The 22,939-nt window shown below is 36.2% G+C and overlaps 1 protein-coding gene and 1 non-coding gene across 9 annotated transcripts in view; both read left to right on the forward strand.

The window, feature by feature from the left end:
• The window catches only part of CCAR1 (cell division cycle and apoptosis regulator 1), a 65,052-nt gene that overhangs the window by 12,765 nt on the left and 29,348 nt on the right, over window positions 1–22,939 (forward strand). For 5 of the 8 annotated variants that reach the window (XM_045437621.1, XM_045437626.1, XM_045437620.1 and 2 more), the window contains exons 3-14: window positions 3,059–3,231; window positions 4,032–4,076; window positions 8,717–8,749; window positions 11,140–11,333; window positions 12,515–12,629; window positions 12,745–12,937; window positions 15,739–15,868; window positions 16,109–16,270; window positions 19,656–19,881; window positions 20,462–20,575; window positions 21,150–21,316; window positions 22,055–22,265. In XM_045437621.1, coding sequence (XP_045293577.1) covers window positions 3,059–3,231; window positions 4,032–4,076; window positions 8,717–8,749; window positions 11,140–11,333; window positions 12,515–12,629; window positions 12,745–12,937; window positions 15,739–15,868; window positions 16,109–16,270; window positions 19,656–19,881; window positions 20,462–20,575; window positions 21,150–21,316; window positions 22,055–22,265 — 1,763 coding nt within the window. The remainder of the gene's footprint in view (window positions 1–3,058; window positions 3,232–4,031; window positions 4,077–8,716; window positions 8,750–11,139; window positions 11,334–12,514; window positions 12,630–12,744; window positions 12,938–15,738; window positions 15,869–16,108; window positions 16,271–19,655; window positions 19,882–20,461; window positions 20,576–21,149; window positions 21,317–22,054; window positions 22,266–22,939) is intronic. The other 3 variants (XM_045437624.1, XM_045437623.1, XM_045437627.1) reach the window with 1 other exon arrangement.
• Window positions 20,954–21,018, forward strand: LOC123577610. Its single transcript, XR_006701963.1, has one exon. It is a non-coding gene; the product is annotated as a small nucleolar RNA SNORD98 (small nucleolar RNA).

The following is a 22,939-nucleotide window of genomic DNA, read 5'->3' on the forward strand; positions in this document are numbered from 1 at the left end:
TATTTACTTATTTATTTTTAATGTTTATTTTTGAGAGAGTAAGGAGTGTGCTCTAGTCGGGGAGGGGCAGAGAGAAAGGGGTACAGAGGATCCGAAGTGGGCTCTGAGCTGACAGCAGAGCGTTTAATGTGGGACTCAAACCCACGAACCATGAGATGATGACCTGAACCGAAGACAGACGCTCAACTGACTGAGCCACCCAGGTGCTCCTATTTACTTGTTTTTGAGAGAGAAAGAGCACAAGCAGGGGAGGAGCAGAGAGAGAGAGGGAGACACAAAATCTGAGGCAGGCTTCAGGCTCTGAGCTGACAGAGGGGCTTGAACTCACAAACTGTGAGATCATGACCTGAGCTGAAGTCTGATGGTTAACTGACTGAGCCACCTAGTTGCCCTTTTATTTAAACTTCTATTTAAATTCATGTAGTTAGGCCTGGTTTCTCCTTTCTGCCCATCTGTGATATCTCACTTACTTAAAAACAAAACGACAAAACGACTTAAAAACGAAAGAAGATTAATGTGGTAAGGAGTTAGGACATTTAGAACTTTTTCCCCCCTTAGGTTCTCCTCCCCACTCTTTTTAAATTTTTAACGATCTGTATGTTTTGCAGGGAGTCATTTGTAATTTATAAGAATGACAAATATAATTTCTGAGATTTTTGTTTTTGCTTTGCTTTGTCGTTGGTTTGTTTTAAGTAAAATTAATTTGAACTTTTAAATGACTGATAATGGACCTCACACTTCTAAAGATTTTCTGGGATATTCTAGATTAGGTGCTTTGTTTAGTTCATTAATGTTCTCTGTTCTCTTCCTGTACAGCAAAATACTATTCTTTGTATAAGGGTGTTAATAGTTATAGGGCAGCATTTTTCCCAGATATTTTACAGATATGTAGTTTCAGATACAAGCAAGATGCTTTGTAAAAGAGTGTGTTCCGTGAGTAAATACTACTTTTATGGCAATCTTTTGAGGTTCCTAATGCTTAGTTGGCACATTAAAGGTTCTGAGTAAAATTATGTGCTTAATTCATTGTTTCCTATACTTTTTAAAAAAGTTGTTTCATATACTTTTTTTAAAGTTTACTTAAAGTTTATTTATTTTGAGAGAGAGTGTGTGTGCACAGGCACACTCAAGCGAGGAAGGGCAGAGAGAGGGAGAGAGAGAAAATCCCAAGGAGGCTCTGCTCTGTCATTGCAGAGACTGACATGGGGCTCAGTCCCTTGAACTGTGAGACCCTGCCCTGAGCTGAAACCAAGGGTTGGATGCTCAACCCACTGAGCAACCCAGATGCCCCTAGAGTTTATCTATTTATTTTGAAAGGCAGGTGGTGCATGTGAGTGTGTTTGGAGCAGAGAGAGGGAGACAGAATCCCAAGCAGGCTCTTTGCTGTCAGTGCATAGCCTGATGCAGGGCTCCATCCCAGGACCTTGAAATCATGACCTGAGCATATATTAAGAGCTGCTCGGGGTGCCTGGGTGGCTCAGTCGGTTGAGCGTCCGACTTCAGCTCAGGTCATGATCGTGCGGTCTGTGAGTTCAAGCCCCACGTCAGGCTCTGTGCTGACAGCTCAGAGCCTGGAGCCTGCTTCAGATTCTGTGTCTCCCTCTCTTTCTGCCCCTCCCCTGCTCATGCTCTGTCTCTCTCTGTCTCAAAAATAAATAAAAACATTAAAAAAAAAAAAAAAAAAGAGCTGCTCAATCACCTGAGCCACTGAGCCACCCAGGTGCCCCAACTTTTTTTTTTCTCTTAATGTAAGCTCTGTGTCCATTGTAGGGCTTGAATTCATGACCCCGAGATCAAGAGTCGCATGCTTTACCAGCTGAGGCATCAGGTGCCCCGTTTCTTTAGCTTTTTAAACCTTGGACCCTTTTTTCTTTGCTTTCAGACTTTAATGTCCTGGGGAACTAGTCACTGTACAAGGAGATCCAATTTTGGGAAGGATAGTGCTAGATGCAATTTTTATTTTATTTTTTAGATTGCAGTGTTTAATTGATTGCTTTTTTGCATTCAGTGGAATCGCATGAAAGCTTCAGGTAAAATCTTAGCTCTAAGCATACATTAAACAATTACATACCTAAATCTGTCCTTCTGAGTTCTTTCCCCAATTTGGTTTAATCAGGTGGTAATTTTAAGTTGCTGTGGTTAATTTTGTCGCATTGTCCCATAAAGTAGTGCAACAATTTTAAAGTGTTGCTTTGGTGTATTTCCTGGTTTATTATGTCCTCGTTATTTAGTATTTTCTAAATTTGTTTTGTTTTGTTTTATTTTGTTTTGTTTTGTTTTGAAAGAGAGCACAGGAGTTGGGGAGAAGGGCAGAGTGGGGGGAGAGAGAGAGTGTGGGAAGGAGGGAGGGAAGGAACCCCAAGCAGGCTCTGGGCTCAGTATGGAGCCTGACATGTGGCCTAATCCCATGACCCTTGGATCACGACCCTAGCCAGAATGAAGAGTCAGACACTTAACCGACTGAGCCACTCAGGTATGCCCCTTTAAGATGTTATTATTAAGTAATGTGCACCCAACATGGGACTCCGAGGTTACAACCCCAAGACGAAGAATCCCATCTACCAACTGAGCCAGCCTGGTGCCCCTAGTTTTATAAATCTTTAATGCAAAGTAGAAATACATGAAAATTTTGTCCAGTAGAAAGTTATAGGTGGATAACTTGCAGCAGCACTGCCTATAATATATGATTTTCATCTTCTTGAAGATAAAACAGTAAATTCTAGATTAGTAAAATAATACAATTTATTTTCTGCATTTTTTCCTGAATATACTTCTTAAGAGTACTTTAGACTTTTGATCTAGGTAAGGTTGGTTGTGTTCATTGTGCAGTTTGATTTTATAGAATTATGTTTTCAATCATGACATCAAGATTAAGTACAAAGCCACTGGGATCTGGGACGGTACTTGAATCAGTTCAGTTTAACAAGCTTTACTCAAATTCTGCTTTAGGTTATTACTAAGCAATTACAACATTATTCATAACTAAGTACTTATGGAAGATTCCTAGGAAGGATCCAAATAATGTTTTTCTTTTCTTTCCTTTTTAATCTCATTTTAGCCGCGTTGGGTGTTCAACAGCCATCACTCCTTGGAGCATCTCCTACCATTTACACACAGCAAACTGCATTAGCAGCAGCGGGCCTTACGACACAAACCCCAGCAAACTATCAGTTAACTCAGACTGCGGCGCTGCAGCAACAAGCTGCAGCTGCAGCAGCTGCATTGCAACAGGTGAATCTCTTTATTTTTTTTAAGTTTATTTATTTATTTTGACAGCAAGAGAGCGTGAGTAGTGGGGGGGGGGGGGCGGTTAGAGAGGAGGAGAGAGAAAGAAAATCCCAAGAAGGCTCCACACTGTCAGTACAGAGCCCAACTTGGGGCTGTTGTAAAATCACGATCTAAGCCAAAACCAAGAGTTGGATGCTCAACCAGCTCAGCCACCCAGGCATTCCTTTGTTGGCTTTTATTTATTTATTTTTTAAGTGTTTTTATTTATTTTTGAGACAGAGACAGAGCATGAGCAAGGGAGGGTCAGAGAGAGAGGCAGACACAGACTCCAAAGCAGGCTTCAGGCTCTGAGCTGTTAGCACAGAGCCTGACGTGGGGCTTGAACTCACAGACTGTGAGATCATGACCTGAGGCAAAGTTGGACGCTCAACCGACTGAGCCACCCAGGCACCCCCTTTGTTGGCTTTTAATATGTGACATAGAAAACTATTAATTCTGTGTAGCCACAGTAGGTACTTCCATTTTTTAAAGACTTAATAATTGTGGGGTTTTATTATGCTTATTTTTCAGGTGATTAAAATTACTATATATGCTAAGATATATGGAGCAGTGCGTTTGCATGGTCAAAATTCTTAAAACGGATAGTTCTTATATCTTTTGCTTATTTTTCATCAAGTTTAGCTGTTCAAGAAAATTTCTATTTAGTATAATTTTGTTCATGTATTTGTATATATGTATATCACTTTTTGAGAATGAATAAAACTAACATCCATATTTTTCTCTGAAAAAAAATTTTTTTCCAGCAATATTCACAACCTCAGCAGGCCTTGTATAGTGTGCAACAGCAGGTTAGTTTATATTTTCCATATTAAAAACTGATTTTTAAAAAGCCATTTGTCCCAGATTCAATTTATACAGATTTTATGTCCTTTCAGCTACATTAATGTGTGATTTGAATTCTTTTGGGGTGGGGAAATGAGGTAGGTTAAAAGGAATGTCTCCCAGGGAGAGGAAGGTAGGAGAGGTGTCCTGTGGAAATTGAAATCTTCAACTAGCAGCCATTTTTGTCACATGTTGCTAAGAAAGCATGCAGAGGATAATCTGAAAAGAATCTGTTACTGAGTCAGTGGCCCAGTACTTCTGTCTGGAGCATCTAGCCCTACTGTGCTGTATTAGACCACATGTGAAAATGAAAAGGTCCTTTTTCTCATTTGAAACCTAAGCCCTAGATAGACCACTGGCTTTGAGCCTTTATTTTTTATTTTTATTGATTTTATTATTTTGGTTTTTTAATGTAAGCTCTATACCCAGTGTGGGACTTGAGTCACGATTCTGAGGTCAAGAGTCGCACACTCTACCAACTGAGCCAGCCAGGCGCCCCCGTGAGCCTTTATTTTTTTTAAAGCAACAGAATCCTCTCTATTTTCACCTAATGAAATCGTGTATTGAAGCCCAATATATAAAATATAAAATATTAAAATAGAGGTGTTGAAAGTGGGTAGAAACCTCCCGTTGTATTTTCCCATTCCTACTCTCATAGCACATTTTGACAATTTGAAAACTCCCGACGTAGGGAAAAAGCAAGTTTTTTTAGCCCTTTTTCCCTAGTCTTGTTCTATAATTATGTTCTATGGAGTCTTATATCTGTGATGATAGGAAAAGCTAAGAAAAAAATGAACCCAAGGAGAGGCATGTCAAGGAGAAAAGAGTTTGCCCTGCTGAAATCTAGATAGGTTCTAGCCTAAGCACCCACTCAAGGCTTTTTAAGAGTAGAGGTAGTCTTCTTTCTTCTCAGTGTTGTTGATAGCTTCAGGAAAGTATAGCAATCAGGAGGGGAAAAGGGGATATGAGAGAAGGACCAAAAACTTAGATCCAAAAACACTAGATAAACATGAGGCTTCTTATCCATAAGGTCTTGTCCCTAGTGGATCCATGACCCAATTTCATTCTTGGCTAAGTCCTTTGGGGCTTCAGAAGCATTGCACTTTCACTGAAGGTTATACTATCCCCCTAATATTGATGTAAACTTGTAAAAATTTGGCAAGAGATTGATGTCAGAGTTGGCTACCTGCTTTTCAAAAATATCCTTAGACTTATTTTATTACTGTTATGAAGTTTATCATTAAAGATTATGTGTTAAGTTGAACCGTATGAAAATGAAAGGCTCAAATGCTATTGCCTTAAAAAATGCCATTATTTATTCTTGACTTAGAGAAAAAATAATTTGGTAGATTTAACCTCTAATACATGGTAATCCCAGGTAAGCCGGGTGCTTTGAATAGGACCCCACATAGATTCTTTTATCCTAGCTTAAGTCAACTTTCTATTCCATAATTTAAATTTTTTTCTTTTTACACCAATTCCTTGTATTTTCTGGTAATGAGTGTTATCCTTTACTATTGCCAGAAAAACGATGTCAGAGTGTATGGTCCCTTATGGTCCCCATGCATGTGGCAAATCTGAGGATTCTCATTTTAGGGGGATATATATGAATTAGATAGCCTGTGATTTTTTTTTTTTTTTTTTTGAGAGAGAGAGATGGGTGAAGCGTGAGTGGGGGAGTGGCAGACGGAGAGGGAGACACAGAATCCAAAGCAGTCTCCAGGCTCTGATCTGTCAGCATAGAACCCGATGTGGGCCTGAATCCAAGAACCGTGAGAGCATGATGTGAGCCGAAGTTGGACTCTCAACTGACTGAGCTACCCAGGCACCCCTAATTTTATTTTCTTTTATTAGGCTGAGCTTTTCTTTTTGAGTATAGTTGACACACATTTGTTACATTAATTTCAGGTATACAACTTAATGATGTGACAAATTTATACATTATGCTACGTTCACCGCAAATGTGGCTACCATGTGTCTTGTTACATTGTTATTATAACACTGACTGTGTTCCTTATGCTATGCTTTTTTAAAAAAAAAAATTTTTTTATAGCCAGCAACTTTTTTTAATGTTACATTTACTATTCTCAAGGCACATCTGATGATACATTTTATAACACAGTAGGTGTCAAAGTATGTTCCACATATGATTTCTTCAGGATCCCTCCTCTTTCTGAATTCCAAAGGGAGGAACTGAAGTCTGATGTAAAGACTGACGACCCATATTCTATCTTCGCAAGCTTGTACAGCACTATTGTAAAATGTAATGTAAGAGAACTATAAACTAGGAACTTCTTCAGTTTTTTGAACCTTCATTCAGATTTTTAAAAAATATTTTAATGTTTGTTTATTTTTTTATTTATTTTTGAGAGAGAGACAGAGTGTGAGCAGGGGAGGAGCAGAGAGAGAGAGGGAGACACAGAATCCGAAGCAGGCTCCAGGCTCTGAGCTGTCAGCATAGAGCCCGATGCGGGGCTTGAACTCATGAACCGTGAGATCATGACTTGAGCCAAAGCCGGACGCCTACCAACTGAGCCATCCAGGCGCCCCTTAATGTTTATTTTTATGAATGTTTATTTTTAGAGAGAGGGAATGTGCATGTTTGCTTGCTCTTAAGTGTGGGAGAGAGAATCCCAAGCAGGCTCTGCCCTGTCAGCACAGAGCCACACGTGGGACTCACTCTCACAAACTGTGAGATTGTGACCTAAGCTGAAATCAAGAGTTGAACTCTTAACCGACTTAGCCATCCAAGCTCCCCCTTATACTGTGCCTTTTCATTCCTGTGACCTAATCATTCCGTAACTAGAAGTTTGAATCTCCCCTTCACTCATTTTGCCCAAACCTCCTCCTTTCCGGCAGCCATCAGTTCTCTGTGTTTATAGCTCTGATTCTCCTTTTTTGTTCATTTTTTTCTAATCCACTTACGAGTGAAATCATGTATTTGTCTTTCTCGGTCTGACATATTTCACTTAGCATAATAGTCTCTAGGTCCATCTGTATTGTCTGATATGGCACAAGTTCATCCTTTTTTGTGGCTATGTAATATTCCTGTGTGTGTGTGTGTGTGTGTGTGTGTGTGTGTGTGTGTGTGTGTGGTTGCTTCCATATATTGGCTTATAAATAATGCTGTGGTAAACCTAGAGGTGCATATATCTTTTCACATTAGTGTTTTTGTTTTCTTTGGGTAAATATCCAATAGTGGAATTATTGGATTATATGGTATTTCTATTTTTGATTTTATGAGGAATCTCTATGCTGTTTTCCACAGTAGCTGTATCAATTCACATTCCACCAGCAGTACATGACAGTTCCTCCACATTCTTGCCAACACTTACTTTCATGTGTTTTTGAATTTGCCATTCTGACAGGTGTGAAGTGATAGCTTGTTGTAGCTTTGATTTGCATTTCCTTGATGATGCATGATGTTGAACATCTTTTCATGTGTTGTTTCATCTATCTGTATGTCTTTGGAAAAAATGTCTGGATCCTCTGCCGATATTTTAATAAGATTGTTTTTTGGTGTGAGTTACTGTGTGAGTCATTCATATATATGGGGAATTTATCTTTATCAGATGTATCATGTAGATAGTCAATGATATATTTTTTAAGTAATTTCTACACCCAAACATGTGGTTAAGGGTTAAGGCTCAGGACCCTGAGATCAAGAGTCACATGCACTACTAACTGAGTCAGCCAGATGCAAATAGATAGCCAATGATATTTTTGATACAGGTAGCATACTGATGATATTTAATCATTTCTGTAGCACAGTGATTAACGTGGTAGAACTAGAAATTTTCCTGTCTAGGGTCTCATGGGGTTTTTTTGTGGGTGTTACTCTTATGAAATAAGATAAAAGATCAATTTCTTTATTGAACGAATTAGTTGGTTTTCGTTTTTTTTAAGATTAAAAAAAATGTTTGAGAGAGAGGAGAGCAAGTGAGTGGGGGAAGTGTAATGAGAGAGAATCCCAAGCAGGCTCCACATGGCCAGCCCAGAGCCTGATGCAGGGCTTGATCTCATGAACCATGAGATCTTGACCTCTGCGGAGATCAACAATTGGACACTCAACTGACTGAGCCACCGAGACACCCCTTTTGTTAAGGAGTTTATTTGTTTGTTTGTTTGTTTTCATGTTTATTTTTGAGAGAGAGAGAGCAGGGGAGGGGCAGAGAGAGGAAGACAGAAGATCTTGCCGTCAGTGCAGAGCCCAGTGTAGGGCTCTAAACCACTACTGCGAGATCATGACCAGAGCCAAAGTCAGAAGCTCAGTGGTCACCCAGGCACCCCTAAAGATTTTATGTTTAAGTAATCTCTACACCCAGTGTGGGCTCATACTTAAAACCCGGAGATGAAGAGTTGCATGCTGTGCTCATGGAGGCAGCCAGGTTGTTCCACTGAATGAGTTAGTTATATATGAGATCTACACTTAGAAATAGTTGTAGGAAAAAAAAGAAATAGTTGTAGGAAACCTTACACCTAATGTCTTCTGGTATTTTTTACTGTATTTCTTAACTAGAAATGAAGTACCGACTTAATAGGAATTTTTCCTTATATAAAGCATCTGTGAAACAATTTCAATTGATCTTGTTTTTTCTATTTTCAGTTACAGCAACCTCAACAGACCCTTTTAACACAGGTTAGTTTGCCATTATTTTAATTTCTTTTGGATATCTGAATGAAGAATAGACCACAATTTTATTTGTATTCTAGTGTTCCAGAGTTTGAAGATGAATATTGGTTGGATTCACATAATAATTTAACAATATGTTAAATACAGCTGGAAAGCATATGGTTTTGTTTTCTCTTTTATGGTTTTTGGTCACAGATCCAGCTGTGATCTAGTTTGAATAAATATGAGGTCTTATTTAAATTTAATTCTGGGGCATTCACTTTCGAATGTCCCCTCTATAAAGAGAGCTTTCCTACTGTTCTTCCTTTCTGATCTTTTACTCTAATAAACTTTTGCCTGCTGTTCAGAAAAACCAAAAAACTGGTTTTGGCATTTACATTTCCTTTGTAACTAATAATTTTAGGAAGTTTTTATGTATCTTTTTTGGCTTGACCTTAGTAGGTGAAGGTATTGTTTACATTATCAGCTTAATTTTTCAGCAGCATTAAAATGTTTGAACTTTTTATGCTCCTTTAGGTTTGTGGACCACTTACAGTCCCTGTTGCATATTTTTTTCATTTTAGAAATTATTTAAAAGTGTAAGAAACCATCCCTGGTTTATAAGCTATACATGAATCAGAAGCTGTGGGCTGGATGTGGCCCAAGGGCCATGGTTCACTGAGAGTGAAATACTATGCAACTGGCAAAAACAAAACAGAACCTCTAATAATAACTGGTGACCATTTCCCCACGGTTAAGGAATTGGGTATCGAAGGAACAGGAGAAGAATCTGTTATTTTTGTAAAAAATGCACTTGAGAAGTCAACCTCACTTTCTGTTATTATAGAATCAAAATAAACTAACACTGATCTTGTATTTTCAATCTCCAATAGTAGAATTTCCAAACTAATTAGAAAAGCTATAAAAATTTGTCTTTTCTTAGAGTAGCATTTCCCATTGTATACCCATAAATCATTAGTGTCTTAGGATGTTAATTATTTTCGTGGGAAAATAATTTTATGGTCACAATTTGAGAAATGTTGAGTTCCTTCACTATATGTAGGACTTTGCTTTTTTTTTTTTTTAATGGTAGAAATTTAAGAGACTCGTCTTATGGTAGGTATAAAACAAATACAATGGTTTGTCTTGAAGAATTAGATGAATGTTTCTTTTTAATGATTTTATTCCTATTTATGTAGAGAAGTTTTAATCAGTAGTATGTTATTCATGCTTGATTTTGCCATGAAAGAACAATGAAAGTGTTAACTTTTTTTCTTTTTGTTCCAGTTTTATTTAAGGATAAGTGACATATGATACTGTATTAGTTGAAGGTGTGCAATGTAATTTGACTTATGTATATTGTGAAATGATTATCAAAAGAAGTTTAGTTAATATGCATCACCTCACAGTTACAAATATTTTTTTCTGATGAGAACTTTTAAGAGCTGTCTCAGCAACTTTTAAATATACAATACAATATTATATTCACTATACTGTACATTACATCCTTATATTTATCTTATAACTAGAAGTTTGTGTTTTTTGACCATTTTCACCCATTCCCCTTCCCTCCACACCTCTGTTAATCACCAATCTGTTCTCTGTTTCTGTTAATTTTTTGTGTTTTTTAAGATTTTACACATAAGTGAGATATGTATTTGTCTTTCACTTGTATAGGACTTTACCTGAGTATCACATTATTGTTTTTGAATTTGTGAGAAGGGACTAAAATACACAGGTTTTTGTTTGTTTTTTAATTTACATCCAAGTTGGCGTATAGTGCAACAATGATTTCAGGGGTAGATTCCTTAATGCCCCTTACCCATTTAGCCCATCCCCCCTCCCACAACCCCTCCAGTAACCCTGTTTGTTCTCCATATTTAAGAGTCTTTTATGTTTCGTCCCTTCCCTGTTTTTGCTTCCCTTCCCTTGTGTTCATCTGTTCTGTGTCTTAAAGTCCTCATATGAGTGAAGTCATATGATATTTGTCTTTCTCTAATTTCACTTAGCATAATACCCTCTGGTTCCATCCACATAGTTGCAAGTGGTTGTTTTTTTTTTTTTTTTTTTTTTTTTAAGTGATCTCTACACCCAGTATTGTGTTTGAACCTATAACCCGGAGACCAAGAGTCACACACTCCACCAGCTGAGCCAGCCAGGCACCCCTAAAATATGCAGTATTTTTAAAACTTGTTTCACTATGGTATCTTCTTTTCTTGGAATGATCTGTGAAAACATTCATTTGAGAGAATTTAATGTTGAAGTAGATTTTTTAAAATATTTATCTTCAAGGTGTACATGTGTATTTCCTAACTTCAACTATGTTATTTTTAGCATTGTTAGTTTTGAGTAGTCATTTTTAATTTCTAGAGTATTTCAAATCATTAGCTTAATTTGATGTTGATTTTGTTTTATAGCCAGCTGTTGCACTGCCTACAAGCCTTAGCCTGTCTACTCCTCAGCCTGCAGCACAGATAACTGTATCATATCCAACACCTAGGTCCAGTCAGCAACAAACCCAACCTCAAAAACAGCGTGTTTTTACAGGTGTAGTTACAAAACTACATGATACATTCGGATTTGTGGATGAAGATGTATTCTTTCAGCTTAGGTAAACTTAGGTTTTGACAAATGCCTTCTTGTATGTATGTATGTATGTATGTATGTATGTATGTATTTATTTATTTATTTATTTATAAGTTTATTTATAAGTTTATTTTGAGAGAGTGCGTATGTGCCTGTGCACACAAGTGAGTGGGGGAGGAGCAGAGAGTGGTGAGCGAGAGAGTATCCCAAGCAGGCTCTTGTACCATCAGGGCAGAGCCCCTTGCAGAACTTGAACTCATATTTTGTGAGATTATGGCCTGAAGCGAAATCGAGAGTTGGATGCTTAGCCTACTGAACCACCCCGGCGCCCCAGCCTTCTTGTATTTAGCATGAAGTATATTGATAAGGCTTAATTACAGCAGAGGATCATGGTTTAGTTCTAAGTTTTTGTTTTAGTCATTCAGCTTTTATTATATTTGTATCTGGCCTTTTTTGATGGAGAATATGAATGAAGCTATCTTCTGGTTACTGAACAAAGTAGTTAATGGTGAATTCTTTATACTTGTTTTATAGGAGTGAGTTTATTTTCCAACTCTTCATGGGCAGACTTAAAATAGGATTAGAGATTTAATTAGTCCTATACCTTTTAAAATTAATCTTCTATTTGGCATATCTAATGATAATATATACTAAAAAAGCATTTTCAACTGAAAAATTAGCGAATCAAATTGAATGATTGATTAGTGACTAACCTATTCAAAATAATATTTTTTAGTGTGATGGTGGTTGCATGAAATAAGATTTTCCGTGGATATCTCAAATATATTCTTAATGAATTGCCTTAGAGGTACTTTTTTGGGAAATGTAATTGTTGTATGACATTAAAAAAAAATGGGTCTCCTATTTTCCACCTCATTTCTCTTATCTCTCCACAGCCCAAAGGAAATCTTACTCTTGGGCTATAAAAGGTAGAATGTACTGTAGAAGGAAGGACACAATATTGGGAGAAAATGGAGAAAATGAGGTGGAAATTATTTCTTCCATTTCAAACCCTGTGTTTTTACAGGGAGGGTGAAACATGATCAGTACTCAAATCAGTGTAGGAGTAGCAGACAAAAAGTAGACTTTTTAAGAGCTTTTTAGACTTCCATTTCAGATAGTTTACTTTAGTTAAAATACTACAAATGTAAATAATTTTTGGAGGAATCTTTTAATTGCATTTATATTTAACAATTTTTTTTCCAGTGCTGTCAAAGGGAAAACCCCCCAAGTGGGTGACAGAGTATTGGTTGAAGCTACATATAATCCCAATATGCCTTTTAAATGGAATGCACAAAGAATTCAGACGCTACCAAACCAGGTATATAAAATACTGAGTTAAGTATTACAGAAACTTGGTGATTCAGTCTTCTAATAATTGAGGTTTTTTTTCTTCATTTAAGAAATTTTTTTTTTATTTTTTTATTTTTGTTAAGAATCAATCCCAAACTCAACCTTTACTCAAGACTCCTCCTGCTGTACTTCAGCCAATTGCACCACAGACGACATTTGGTGTTCAGGCTCAGCCTCAGCCCCAGTCACTGCTGCAGGCACAGATATCAGCAGCTTCTATTACACCATTATTGCAGACTCAGCCACAGCCTTTATTACAGCAGCCACAGCAGAAAGGTATTACATGCAGTGTATCTTTTCTGTTTCAGACTAATATATAACTTTTACAGCTTTTTAGTTGTTAAAATAATGAGAATATGCTTTTAATTATAAAAAAGGCAGGGATTTCCAGAATACTTAAAAGGAAGTGTAAGTATCTTATGTAGACCGCTTCTATTTTATACCTCTTTGGAAGTATTTTTATTTTGTTGCTTTTATAGGAAGACCTGCTCTTTGTGAACTTGACATAAATATTAGAGTTATTAATCCCTTGTCCCTTCATTGGTATTTTATCTGTAATGGAAGAAAATGTCATATAAACATAACATTATATATATATATTGTCTAGTGGTAGTACTTTGTTGAACTCTAGTGCATGAAATGAGCCGTGTTTTACATTTTTCCTTTGCAAATTAATTATTTGAAGCTCTGGACAGTTTTTTACTGAACCAGTGTTAACAAAGATAGCCTTGGCTTAACAGAAGCCTACTTAATTGGTATTTTCTTTAAGTGTAATTGTGGCAATTTCTCTTCTATTATAAATTATGACACACTTAGAATTATTAAAGAGATTATAATGTAATGAGTTCTTAAATGAATACCTGCGCAATCACTACTTGGGTAAAAAGTTAAAATTGTTAGTTTACTCTTTTTTAATAGTTTTACTCTCTAAACTATGGATGTCCGCATAATACAGTTTAGCTTTGTTTTTGAATTTTACATAGTGTGTGATTCCATTTATGTAATCTGTTGTGTAAGACTTACTTTATTCAATATTATGTTGTGACAGTTTCTTATACTTTTTTTCCATGTGGGTTGTTCTTCATTTTCATCATTAGAAAATATTATATGTATGAATATTGTATAGTTTATCTGTTCTTTGGTAAACGTTTGGATTGTTTCTAGTTTTTGGTTTTGGAAAATTCTGTTATAAATGTCCTCACATATGTGTCTCAGGGGAATGTGCCTAGGTTTCTCTTCATATATGTGTCCAGGGCATATACCTTCAGGTGGCATTGCGGGGTCTGAGGGTTTGTGTGACTTAAACTTACTAGGTAATGTGAGACCATTTCCAAGCTCTTGGTTCTTCCAGATATTTTATTAGTAGTCCTGTGAATTCTCTTTTTTTTTTTTTAATTTTTATTTAATTTTAAAAATAATTTTTAAAGTTTCATTACTTATTTTTTAAAATGTTATTTATTCTTAAGTAATCTCTACACCTGATGTGGACCTTGAACTCATGACCCTGAGGTCAAGAATCAGGATGCTCTTCTATCTGAGCCAGTCAGGCACCCCAGTCATGTGATTTCTAATATTTTTTTTTCCTTTTCATGTTTTTCCTAAGAGGTTTTGTTTTCTATTTGTGAGCTGGGACTTGAATACCACTTTTCCCTTGTCATTGTGTCAAGAAGAGAGAATGGCCTCTGTGGGAGGGATGAAGGCAGCTAAGTCCCATGAATTTGGTGGATGACTTAGAGAAGCAATGAGTAGGGTAGAAAAAATAGAAGAGAGAAAAATAGGGGCACCTGGCTGGCTCAGTTGGAGGAGCTTGCAACTCTTGATCTTAGTGTTGTGATTCTGAGGCCCATGTTGGGTATAGAGATTACTTAAAATCTTAAAAGAAGAGTGAAAAGTGGTGTGGTAGGATGAGGATTTCAGAGGAGTTGATGTGTTGGCAGAAGGGTAGGGAATTGTCCATTGGGAACTAGGATTCCTTATTATAAGAAACATAAGTTAGCTAATTTTTCCTCCAGTTTTTACCATGACAATTTTCAAGCATTGAAAAATGTCAAAAGAACAGTATAGTGATCACTTACATACTTACAACCTTGTAAAAATTTTTAACATTTTACTTTGTGTTTTACATGTGTATATACAAATAGTTTTTGCTTAATCATTTAAAGTAATTAGCAGACAGTGACATTTCATCCCTATGTACTTAAGCATGCCCTTCCTCAAAGAGACCATTTTTCTAATAACTACAATCTGTTATATCTAAGAATATATTTATATCTTAGATATAGCTAAGAATATATTTACATATTCTCAATATATTCATATCCCCCCATTTGTCTCCTAGATGTTTTTCAAGGTTATTTTTATTTCCTAAACAAAAGTGAAAAACAAAAAGCCAGTCAGCTTTTATCCATTGTATTTGGTTATGTTACTTTAGTTTTTTTATTCTAGAATAGTTTCCCACTTTTCCTTTCTTCCTTTATGACATTGACTTTTCGAAGAGAGTAGGCTTGTTGACTTATAGATTCTTTTGGAATGTTGTATTCTGTATTTGCTGGGATTCCTTGCAATATTTTTACCTTGTTCCGCTATCCGTCATATAAACTATGAACTAGAATTAAATCTGAAGGCTTTGGCAAGAACACATCATACATGATGTTTTGTAATTCATATTGCATCATACTAGGAGGCACATGTCAGATTCTTGTATTAATTGATGCTAAATTTGATTACTTGGTCCGAGTGGTGGCCATAGATCTCTCCATTATAAGGAGCTTTTTCTCTGGGTAATCTTTGGCTGATACTTTAGCACCCTGTGAATATCTTACTGTACAGCACTCTGGTTTACTGTCTGTGGATCAAGAATTTCAAACTCCAGCCCTTGGATTTGGTCCATGGGCTGGTTTTATATGGTCTCTGAGCTTTTGCATTTTTAAACTGTTGTAAAAAGTATATACAAATAAATGATCTCTACAATTTTTTGGCCACAAAGCTTAAGATGTTAGCTTACTTTTTCTATTTATAAAACATAACTAGGTGATGCTTTTATATAAGTCAAAATGTTTTTTCTGTGTCTTTTAAAGCTGGTTTATTGCAGCCTCCTGTCCGTATAGTTTCACAGCCACAACCAGCACGGAGATTAGATCCACCCTCCAGATTTTCAGGAAGGAATGACAGAGGCGATCAAGTGCCTAACAGAAAAGATGATAGAAGGTATGTTTTTAAAAGTATAAGTTTGATGGTGGTGATGGTTGCACAGTGTGAATGCACTTAATGCCACTGAAGTGTACATTTAAAAGTGGTTAAATGCTAAGTTTGTCTTACACGTTTTATAATAGTTTTTAAAAGTTATTAAAGTATATTGAAATCTTGCTTGTAGTAAGTATTGATTTTATTGAAGAACTCTTCAATAATGCCAGAAATATTAGTAATTTTAGAAAATTCTGTTTCAAGTCGTGAAAGGGAGAGAGAAAGACGTAGATCCAGAGAAAGATCTCCTCAGAGAAAACGTTCCCGGGAGAGATCTCCTCGAAGAGAGAGAGAACGATCACCTCGAAGAGTTCGACGTGTTGTTCCACGTTACACAGTTCAGTTTTCAAAATTTTCTTTAGATTGGTAAGTTCTTTGCCCCTCAATTGTTTCATTGAATTACCAGTTTCTGATTTTGTATAATTTACTAGTGTGTGTTATATATACAGAGATATTTTTCTTACATGCTCCATTGTGTTTTATAAAGTAATACGGCAGTGTACCAGTTATTTCAAGTTAGCTGTGACAATGTGGCATAATAGCAAAATGGACCTACATATACACTCATAGACATATAACATACACATGTGTGTGTATCCATAAATAGATTTTTCAGCCTTTGGAATCAGAGGTGGTGAGTGGGTGAGTTACCAAGAATTTCTGAGTTTTGGGGCGCCTGGGTGGCTCAGTTGGTTAAGCGTCCGACTTCGGCTCAGGTCATGATCTCACGGTCCGTGGATTTGAGCCCCACGTCGGGCGGGCTCTGTGCTGACAGCTCAGAGCCTGGAGCCTGTTTCGAATTCTGTGTCTCCCTCTCTGTCTGACCCTCCCCCATTCATGCTCTCTCTCTGTCTCAAAAATAAATAAACGTTAAAAAAAAAAAAATTTCTGTTTCACCTGCAAAATGGAAATTCTGTTAACTAGCAGAATTACTAAGGTTAAATTGAGTTCTTGTATCTAAAGCACTTGATCAGTCTATGGCAGTTGTAGATACTCTGCATTTAATGGATGGTGGGATGTGGTGGCCAACAAGGTAATAGATAGCTACAAAGTTGCAATTCATAAAAAGATTGGCAAAATGACTAATTTAGCCTAGGGGAAAGGAAGAATTATCCAAAGGCCCTGAGACTGGCAGTTGTGTCTAGGATAAATTAACAAATGGGGAAAACAAATTGACAGTAAAGTAAGAAAAATGAATCATTGAAAGCAGTGTTTATAGCTGTTGAACATAGGCACAGATAACTGTATGTACTTCAGTATCCTGAGAAAGTATTAACTGCATTTTATCAAAGAATAATATTCATAATTCTAGTCTATCAAAAGTTTAAATTTCTATATATTCAGTTCTAGATTGAGTAAAAACAGTGTAATTTACTTACGCAACTCAGTGCCAAAAAAAAAATCTTGCTTAGTAACTTTGCTTAATTGTTGTATAGTTGATGTTCATTTAGCCTTGTGGTCAAATGAGCAACTACTCTAATTTGTACTACTTACTACTCCTGTTTACTTGTATATTTTAAAATGTCTAGACTGCATACATCTGAGAAATTCACTGTAACCGACTTCTCCAGTCTCAAAGATATTAAATAGAGGAGCTCTGCTTTTAAAATCCTCTGTTCCAGTTTATAATGCTCCTTTTTGGGGAAAGTTAATGGATAGGGTATAAAATCAACAGCTATCTCCTTCCGAGTTAGACACTGACAGTGTCATTTCACCACTTTGAAATAAATTCCCAGAACATCAAATCAATCTATGACAAATAAAAATGATTTTAAAATTTGCACACCTTTTCTCATCTATAGTTGTGTAAATCAAGATTGTTTTGTAGTAATGCAGTTATAAGAGACTGTAGGCCAAGAAATGGCTTGTTTGTACTTAATCTTTTATTTTAGATTTTAATCTTACAGGATAAAAAACTTCAAAAATTCTAGTGATGGGAAACTAAGAAACTATTACACATACTTTATGTTTGCAACACTTAAAAAAAAAAAAAAAAAAACCTTGGGGCGCCTGGGTGGCTCGGTCAGTTAAGCGTCTGACTTCGTCCCAGGTCATGATCTCGCGGTCTGTGAGTTCGAGCCCCGCGTCGGGCTCTGTGCTGACAGCTCAGAGCCTGGAGCCTGTTTCAGATTCTGTGTCTCCCTCTCTCTCTGCCCCTCCCCTGTTCATGCTCTGTCTCTCTCTGTCTCAAAAATAAATAAACGTTAAAAAAAAAATTGAAAAAAAAAAAAAAAAAAACCTCAAATACTGTTTTTCACATTTTCCTTATTTTGACAGCAGAATTTTATACAAATAAAGTATAATTATGTCAGCAACCACACCTGACAAGTTTATCATAAATATTTGTTATTTTTAGGCTTCAAATAAAAAGACACTCCTACAAATATATTAGGTCATATTTTTTAGCTTTGTTGTTAGGTGCCTTTAAAAAAGACCAGGTAAGGGGCACTGGGGTGGCTCAGTCAGTTATGCATCCAGCTTCAGCTCAGGTCATGATCTCACGGTTTGTGGGCTTGAGCCCTGTGTCAGGCTCTGTGCTGACAGTTCAGAGCCTGGAGCCTGCTTTGGATTCCTTGTCTCCCTCTCTCTACCCTTCCTCCCTTGCTTGTACTCTGTCTCTCAAAAATAAATAAAGATTAAAAAAAAAATTTTTTTTTTAATTTTTTTTTTTTTTAACGTTTATTTATTTTTGAGACAGAGAGAGACAGAGCATGAATGGGGGAGGGTCAGAGAGAGGGAGACACAAATCTGAAACAGGCTCCAGGCTCTGAGCTGTCAGCACAGAGCCCGATGCGGGGCTCGAACTCACAGACCGCGAGATCATGACCTGAGCCGAAGTCGGCTGCTTAACCGACTGAGCCACCCAGGCGCCCCCCAAAAAAATTTTTTTTTAATAAAAAAGATAATGTAGTGAGCTTTTCAGCTTATAAATTATTCTTTTCCACACTTCTTATGCTTTTAATAGAAGTTCTTTGTTCTTTTAGCAGACTGATTTACCTTTGAGTTCCTTTCCTTTACAAGTTCTGCTTCTTAGGAAAAAGGAAATCATCCTTTAAAAAAAATCAGTGTGCCACCCTCTCAAAATAAATAAACTTAAAAAAAAAATCATTATGCCAGATTTAAAAGGCAAGAAATTTATCCTCTTTTCCTAATAAACACTCAGGTATGGATCATTGCCATTAATACAGAGAAATGTGGATAATCCAAAAAAACATTGGATTTAGCTTTCATGTGGATTATTGTGCTTAATTATGAATGTAAATATGCTTGATCTAGGATCTTTTTATAAAATGAAGGTTTTTTAATTTTTATACTATATGAACCAGATTGAAGAGTACTCATTATTTGGTACCTCTCTTGTCCCTTCTTTTTATCCATTCTATGTGAATTATAATTTTCTCAAAAATGCAGTTTCAACTAAGGCAGAACTGCTTTTTGTTCATATTTTCTCTGGAGGTGGAGTTGAAGTTATTTCAAAGGGTCTCTAATGAATTTTAAGCTACACACAAAAAGCAAAGAAATAAAGGTAACACTTAGATACCAGTTATTTCTTTAAACTGTAAGTAAATAAATTTGAAAATGAGGTTCTCCTATGCCTCTGTGCAACTCTGTAGCCCATTAATAATTGACTCTGACCATTTTTAGCTGCCTTTTAACTTTTGGATTGTATATTTAGATTCAGAATGGAGTGGATGTTTGTATAATTTTTGATATTAAGGCTGTTTATTCACTACTTATGTCTGTTTTTCAGTCCTAGTTGTGACATGATGGAACTAAGGCGCCGTTATCAGAATTTATATATACCTAGTGACTTTTTTGATGCTCAGTTTACATGGGTGGATGCTTTCCCTTTGTCAAGACCATTTCAGCTGGGAAATTACTGCAATTTCTATGTAATGCACAGAGAAGTAGAGTCCTTAGAAAAAAATATGGCCGTTCTTGATCCGCCAGATGCTGACCATTTATACAGTGCAAAGGTTTGTATTATGTGATATACAGCTAAAATTTCTGAGCAGTTATTCATATTAAGAATGTGGAATTAATCTTCATAAAGTGGTTGTTAGGTTTAAGACCTGAATAGCTATTTTTTTCTTGTCTGCCTAATTCTGTTTTGGTTACTTAAATAATTTAATATAACCTCTCTTTGCCTTACCTCTTAAAATTTATGGTTATTGTTTTAACATTTTGAAACTTATAAAAATCTGAAGATGAAGTTGATTTTATTGAGCTTTTTAGAATGTTCTGTAACTTCTGGTATCCTCTGATAAAACATAATGTTGGTGTATACCCTATAGGTTAGTCTTCAGGGTAACATTCTGTATATTGTTTATGGTCTCACAGTTTTTGGTTATTTTTAGCACGTTAATCAAAAAGCATTTCTTGAAAAGTTAAAACTCTATCATTATACAGTATCTAATGCCGTTTCTGCCATAGCATTTTACTTTCCATTTTTGTAAAAATTGTGGATATCAAATACGTAAGGATAATTAGTAGTGCTTCTCATTTTTTTACATTACTTTAGACTTTTGACAGGATTGAATTATTTGACTATAATAGGTAATGCTGATGGCTAGTCCTAGTATGGAAGATTTGTATCATAAGTCATGTGCTCTTGCCGAAGACCCACAAGAACTTCGAGATGGATTTCAACATCCTGCTAGACTTGTTAAGGTAAAATGAAACATTTATTTTAACCTCAGGTGTATACTTCCTTTGCTTATTTCTGATTTTATATGTATGTGTGTGTGTGTGTGTGTGTGTGTGTATACATAATTTTAAAACACTACATTTTTAGCTTGCTGATTAGTTTAACTAATTTTTGTATGATGGCACTTAAAACTTAATGATATAGATGTTTTTCTCATTGCAGATTGTAGATATATGTTATTTGTATGTCACTAGTTCAGCTACCATTTTGATGTTTTGTATTTGAAGCGTAGTAAAATCTTAGTGGTATTGGATTTAGTGTATCTTTGGATGCTGTTAAAGTGTGAATTCTAGCTTGTTTCTTTAAAGAATTCTTTATCTGAAGAAATATTTTAGAAGGATGAGTTATGATGTATAAATCCTATTCCATTGCTGAAATGCAGTGTGGAACACGATGAACTGAACTCTTCCTTGACTGACAGATACCAGAGGTAGTAAAAATGATATTGGAAAGGTTTGTACCTTTCCTTTTCAAGTATTTTATTTGTAATTTGACAAGTTGCATAATATATGTAAATGACTGTTTGTTTTGAATTAGTTTTTAGTGGGCATGAAAGGCAAGGATGAAGCCATGGCCATTGGAGGCCACTGGTCTCCTTCGCTGGATGGACCAGACCCAGAAAAAGACCCATCTGTGTTGATTAAGACTGCTATTCGTTGTTGTAAGGCTCTGACAGGCATTGATCTAAGTGTATGCACACAATGGTAAGTACTAATTCATTTTTTGATTAGAAATATTTTTTCATAGTTTATATAGATGTTCTTATCTATCAGCCTCTCCCCATCCCCTCACCCTTACTTTAGCAACCTTGATCATGCAGGTAATCTCAAAGGAAAATCCCCATTTGTAGCAAAAGTTTATTTGGTGCCAAAATGTTTGGGGGAAAAAGGATTAAGAACTAATCAAAATAAACTGAAAATTATTTAAATGTTTTGTTATGCTTTACTTTGGAAGTTGGATGTATGTTGAAAATATTTTTCATTTCATGCATAGCTGGAGAAGATCGTCAAGAGAGAACTTCATTTCATTATAATTCTTTTGTTATAAAATGATATAGTTGCTGATTATTTTTGTTCAGCCATATTTTCTCTTGAGGCTTATTTGTCTTGTGTATTTTAGTATATTTCTTGTGATTTAATTGAGAACATTCTTTTTTTAGCACATGAAATCTGAACAGCTATCCAGCTTCTTCAGGTATTCTCTAAAATATGGGTAGCATTGTAATCAAACGTGAAAATGCTTTGGGGAACATATTCTTTTAACCATAAAATATTGTACAAATGTACCAAAAGAGGAACTATGGCTTCTATAATTTTTTTTTCTTTAGACCAACCTCAAGTTCTTGCAGCAAAATTTCTTTACTTGATGTGCTACAAGTGAACTAGGGTCTTTAAAATGTATTTTAGAATTTTTTTTCCAACATGCTTCTTCCCTTGCAACAGGTACCGTTTTGCAGAGATTCGCTACCATCGCCCTGAGGAGACCCACAAGGGGCGTACAGTTCCAGCTCATGTGGAGACAGTGGTTTTATTTTTCCCGGATGTTTGGCATTGCCTTCCCACCCGCTCAGAGTGGGAAACCCTCTCCCGAGGATACAAGCAGCAGCTGGTCGAGAAGCTTCAGGGTGAACGCAAGGAGGCTGATGGAGAACAGGCACTGAACGCTAATCCCTTTTTCTATTTCCGCTTCTCACAGGCACAGGAACACAGGCACAAATGCACACCACACACTACATAACAAACACACATGGAGGAACATAACTGGTAACAGCGACTGGTACTCCAGCTTTCAGCAGTATAGTTTTATTTTCTTTTCTTTAAAAAAAAAAATTTGTCTAGTATGCTAACTTTAAGAGTGCTGAGACCTCAAAGGAAAATAAGTTGTGCTTAAATTGCACAGAATTTTGTTTTTTATCATAGGTCTAGTTGCTGGAATCTGGGACCAGTTGTTGAGCAAGTTTCAGTATTAAGCCATTTTAAACATTTTGCCATTTTCTAAAATTTAAAAAATTTTCTCTTTCACGGTCATCAGTTCTAGTCATGGATATTTGAAATTGGACAACCACAAGTCTGAGAGATTTGACATTTCAGGCTATGTGGCATCGTCTTTGGTACATTTGAAAGGTCTGACTAAATCAGTCTTAACTTTGGGTGGCTTGAAAATTGGGGCAAGATCACACACTGTGTGGTTAGTGGAGACCGGCAGTGTTTGTGCATCCCTGATATCCTTTGTGTTGTAATTTATCACCCTTTTGTGTTTCACAGATCTGGCTTTGATTGGCTGATGAGTGTCTTTGTGATCAGTTAAAAGTGGTAGAATGTATGTAC

This window comes from Leopardus geoffroyi, chromosome D2, assembly GCF_018350155.1.
Source record: "Leopardus geoffroyi isolate Oge1 chromosome D2, O.geoffroyi_Oge1_pat1.0, whole genome shotgun sequence".
Taxonomy (NCBI): Eukaryota; Metazoa; Chordata; class Mammalia; order Carnivora; family Felidae; genus Leopardus; species Leopardus geoffroyi.